Raw genomic sequence first — 4,877 nt, forward strand, 5'->3', positions numbered from 1 at the left:
ACTATTTGTAGAGACGTATAATGTTGTTGCAGTACATTCTGACAAAGGAAGAACATGTTAATATTTTGAAAAAGGCCTTGTCAAGAGGGAAGTTTGAGTTCCACAAGTGTGGGATATGGGTGGTGAATAATTCCTTTCTTACTGAGAAGGAGTGTTGAAAAATGCAACAAGAAATTCTCAATTTGATTTTGCCTTGATTAAATTGAGAAAAATTGAATTTCTACATTAGCAGACAACTTGGATGATGTTAACTTGTGTGACATGGTTTGTGTCACCCAGTTTACTCAGTAAATTCAATTTGGAGGAATTAGGGTTCAATTCTGCATGTGTGATTGCTAATTTGTAGCAATCAAAGTCAGTCATCTCAAGTTGTTTTCAATTAAACTAGTTCCAACTTTTGGAGGAGCCAGTGGAAGGTCAGTTAAGCAGTGGGACTTCAATCAAGCTCATTGAATTAACTGATCAATCAACCCAAAATAGCTAATGCATGCAGAGAATTCAAGTTACCCAATTAAGGTGGAGATACCAAGGCAATGTGACATCAGTTGTAGACTAGTTTTGAGTGTACAGTTGTTGCATGCAGTGAGATGATCCACCTAAAGGAATTGCACAATTAAATTGATGGATTTTCCTAAATAATAGGGGCTAGTTCCTCAAGGAACAACACAAAGAAATATGAGCTCAAGATGGAGTAAAATTTGACTAAGTCTGGGTCAGTGGCCTTCAGTGAGGAGAGAGATAGGTTATGCACTTGTAGGGTGAGCTCAATTGAGCAAAACAATTGTAATACATCTCTATTTCATTTAATTAATGCAAGAGGAATTGGGGTTTTTAGCATATTGCTTTCCCTAGATAAAAATATTTGTTGCATGTGTGTTATTTCTTCTTGCATGTTTGAAATTTTTGTTCTAAATTGTGAAATAATGTCCACAGTGTAGTAGTGTAGATTTGTGTCTTGGGATTTTGATTAAAACTTCATGAGGAGTTACTCCATGCTTAGTTACTTCAATGACCAGTTAGATTCGTTTGAATGCTCCATGCTCCAATTGTTCGATCGAGCTCTAATATTCTCAGTTGAGCTACCTAAAGACTCTCGGTTGAGCTCCAAAATGTCTCGGAGTCTATACAAATAACACAAGCATACCACAGACATAGAATTTAATAGGGAAAAATGGCTTGATTGAGCCCTATCTTTCGATTGAGGGTTTGTTTGTAACGGTCAATTGAGCTATTTTTTTTAGCACTCGAGGAACTCGATCGAGTGCTTAAATTGCTCGATCAAGCCATCTTCTTTTACCACCTAAATGAGTCCTCTATTGCAAAAAAGTGTAATGCAACTCCATGCTATCACCTATTACATATTTTATTTCAATATCAATATTATTAAAAAAATATATATTAACCATAACAAAATATTGAAATGCCCAAAAATTAAGTAATTCAAATTAGAATAACAACTAATAACAAAAAAAATTCAATATACAAAAAAAATATAATATAATAATAAAATATTTCAAACTCATTAAATTCAATCTTTCTCAATGTGCTCTTAGTTAGTGGTTAAAATTAATCTATAACATATATTTAACATATAAGTTAAATAGCCCACGGGGCTTTGGATTGACAGTGAATGAGTCCACTGTTAAGGCACTCCTTGGGATAGGTCATTGGTTCAAATCCCTGTGGGTACCTACCTACCAAAAAAACATATAAATTAAATATATTTAACATATACTTTGGTTGAGATGTATAATATGTTTTTAAAATACCAGTAATACTCACTAAGTTTGGGTCTTAATCTTGTACATATAACCAATGTTTACAAACAGTTCTGGCAAGGAATAAGAAGGGAGTCACGAGTTAGTGCTAATTTCGAAACGTTAGGATCGCCTTTGCTCAAGATTCCAGGACATATAAGGTTAAGGAATGCATAACTGTGTTTATTTAAAAAAGGAAAGGAAATAGAAAAGAATGTGTAAATTGGGAAAAAATATTTTTTAATTTAATTTTGTTTTGTAACGTTGGAAAGTTAAAAAAATTAGGAAATTTTTTTTTTTTTTTTTTGAAAGTAGTTAGTATTTATTTGTTAAATATATTTATATTTTGATCAATTTTACATAAATAAGTTTAGAATGGTGATTTTTTAAATATGTATTTATTTATTAGATTATTTGGATTTAAATTTTTAGTGGGAAATTCCAATATGGAAATTATCTAATAGTAATCATTTTTAAAAAATGATGAACGTAGAAATTTTTTTGGAATCTCATTTGTTTTTCAAAGAAATTGACAATAACAATGGTTGAATCATATTTTTGATGATGGAAATAGATTAAACACCATCAAAAATCCTCTGAGCACCCAAAATTTTAAAACATAAAAACATGATATCTATAAACCAGATTTCCAAAACTGAAATTTCCATTATTTTGTATTGTGAAATAATAATTACATAGAAACAGAGCAGTAGTGATTGTTTCCCTACGTACTGCAGTGCACGGCCCCGATTCACTGAAAAGCATAAAGATTGTAGCCCACAAAATCGTATTGCATTGCGGACGTGAAACAAAACTTGAATGGACGAACTTGAAAGAGACACAATTGGAATATTGGGCTTGTCACAAAGCGAATAGCAAACTTGAAAGAGACACAATTGGAATATTGGGCTTGTCACAAAGCGAATAGCAGACAGTAGGACAAATTTTCATTGCCTGAAACCAGGTTTGGCAGCTCGTCGTGCCCAATACTGTCGTCGATTATAGATGACTGTCACAAAGCGAATAGCAGACAGTAGGACAAATTTTCATTGCCTGAGACCAGGTTTGGCAGCTCCTCGTGCCCAATACTGTCGTCGATTATAGATGACTGTCACAAAGCGAATATCAGACAGTAGGACAAATTTTCATGGCCTGAAACCAGGTTTGGCAGCTCGTCGTACCCAATACTGTCGTCAGTTATAGATGCGGCTGTGAAAATTTGTAGTACACAAAATCATATTACATTGCGCACGTGAAACAAAATTTAGATGGATGCACTTGAAAAAGTCACACAATTGGAATATTGAAAGAGTCCCAAAGCCAAATTTCCATTACATGAATCCACCTCAGGCAGCCCATTGTGCCGAATACTGTCATAGGTTGTAGATGCTACTGTCTTTCCTCTGTGAAAGAACGGGATGGCAGAATCCTCTAGCTTCCGACTTGATAAAAAGGCCGAAGAAAAAGTTTTTGGTCCATTGCGCAGTGTAAACGCGGCAGCCCCAGACAAGAAATTAGCTCGTTTTGCGTTCAGGCTAGCTCTTCTCGAGAAGGCCTCTAGAACGCTCGGAACGATGAACTTCATTTGGGCTACTGTCGTTCTCCTTGGAGGCTTCGCGAAGTCATTAGAAAGTATAGACTTCTGGTTCGTCACCATAATATTGGTGGTAGAAGGTCTTCGCATCTTATGCCACAGAGGCGAGCTGGCGACCCAGGCGATAACGTGGCGGCTAGATGGTCCCGATTTCGGTCTCTCATTAATGTATATTTATTCCCTTGTGCTACAAGAACTTTCGGCATTTGCATGCATCGGCTTGTCTAGCTTCCGTATACCGAAGCAACAGCACGGGAGCCACAATAATCGGAATCGAAATCAAAATCCCGGCCACAATAATCGGAATCGAAATCAAAATCCCGCTCTCAGTATTTTCTACTGGCTGTCCCTGGTGGAATCGTTTCTGGCTCTGCTCGGATTTGCTGTCAGACACACACTCCTGAAATTCTCATTCTCACTTTTCTCTCTTAACCCAAAAACATCATCTTCGTGGGACGAACTCATTTCCGAAAAAATGAGTACAATGTTAATATTCCTCCTCCTAGGAAAAGAATCGTACTTGGAGTTGAAACAGTGTGGCATTGCCGACCCTAAGTTCCACACGCTTCGGCGTTTTCCGTATCACACATATTGTCGGTGCATGAATGGAAGCGTTTTCGACGGCTTGAAGATGGATTTTGTGTCATACAGCGTGGAGCTGCTGCAGTCCATCGATGATAATGATCAACTGACGGGGGCTCGAGTTATGTCGGAGCTTGTGAATACATTTCAGTTTGCAGAGGAGACTTTGAGGACGATCGGAAGTATGGGAGATGTGGTGAAGAGGTTGATCGAGATGCTGAATTGGGACAAACCTCAAGAGAACGAGAAAGAGATTCGAAGAGCGGCTGCAGAGATCATCTACAAATTGGTGGAAATACCCCGGAATCGCATTCGGGTGATGGCCATCTCTGAGTCCAAGGAATCCATTGCCTCTTTGCTGTACGATAGAAACCAGATTGGAATTCATTCCAGTAAGTGCCAGGATCACTTCTCAGATAGATGTGAATATAAATACACAGATTTCACCGTGCTGGGCCTACGGATATTGAAAATCTTCGCCAACGACTCCGACAACTGCGCTATGATCGGATCCAAGAAAGGGCTACTTTGCAAAATCATCGAATTAGATGCCGAGGCGTCGGAATCGGAAATCGTAAGGCATTTGAAAATCACGCCGATTGAGAAGCTCGAAGGTCTTGCTCGCCAACAGCATGTCTCCGACAACATCGACGAAACAAGTGGCATTGAAGCTCAGCATTCCGATGATCCAAATTTACAATCGGTTTTCTTTCAGGTTTAGATTTCTCTACTTTTTAATTAATGAAAATAAAATACTGTAATAATTAATTATATGGCGCTGTCATTGTGAAATTTTCCATTAGCCTGAATCTAAAACAAGTTAAAGTGATAGTTAAAAATTCCGCATAAGTGTTTCTGTATTTTTCAATCTAATGGAGTAGTCTCATAGTTAGAGTAGCTAGACTACCCATGGAGTAGTCTCATAGTTAGAGTAGCGAAAACAA

General features: G+C 37.4%; 1 protein-coding gene across 1 annotated transcript; it reads left to right on the forward strand.

Moving 5' to 3' along the window:
* The first annotated feature begins 3,175 nt into the window (after positions 1–3,175).
* On the forward strand, positions 3,176–4,654 carry LOC149230940 (uncharacterized). Its single transcript, XM_089381479.1, has one exon. It carries the CDS (start codon positions 3,176–3,178, stop codon positions 4,652–4,654), a length of 1,479 nt encoding a protein of 492 aa, XP_089237605.1.
* The last annotated feature ends 223 nt before the right edge of the window (positions 4,655–4,877 follow it).

This window comes from Pinus tabuliformis, chromosome J (genome assembly GCF_031772625.1).
Source record: "Pinus tabuliformis cultivar Carrire ecotype Pingquan chromosome J, CPIR1, whole genome shotgun sequence".
NCBI lineage: Eukaryota > Viridiplantae > Streptophyta > Pinopsida > Pinales > Pinaceae > Pinus > Pinus tabuliformis.

Bases quoted from the DNA above. Each gene is read 5' to 3' on its own strand.
- LOC149230940 (XM_089381479.1), top strand. From the start codon at position 3,176: ATGGCAGAATCCTCTAGCTTCCGACTTGATAAAAAGGCCGAAGAAAAA.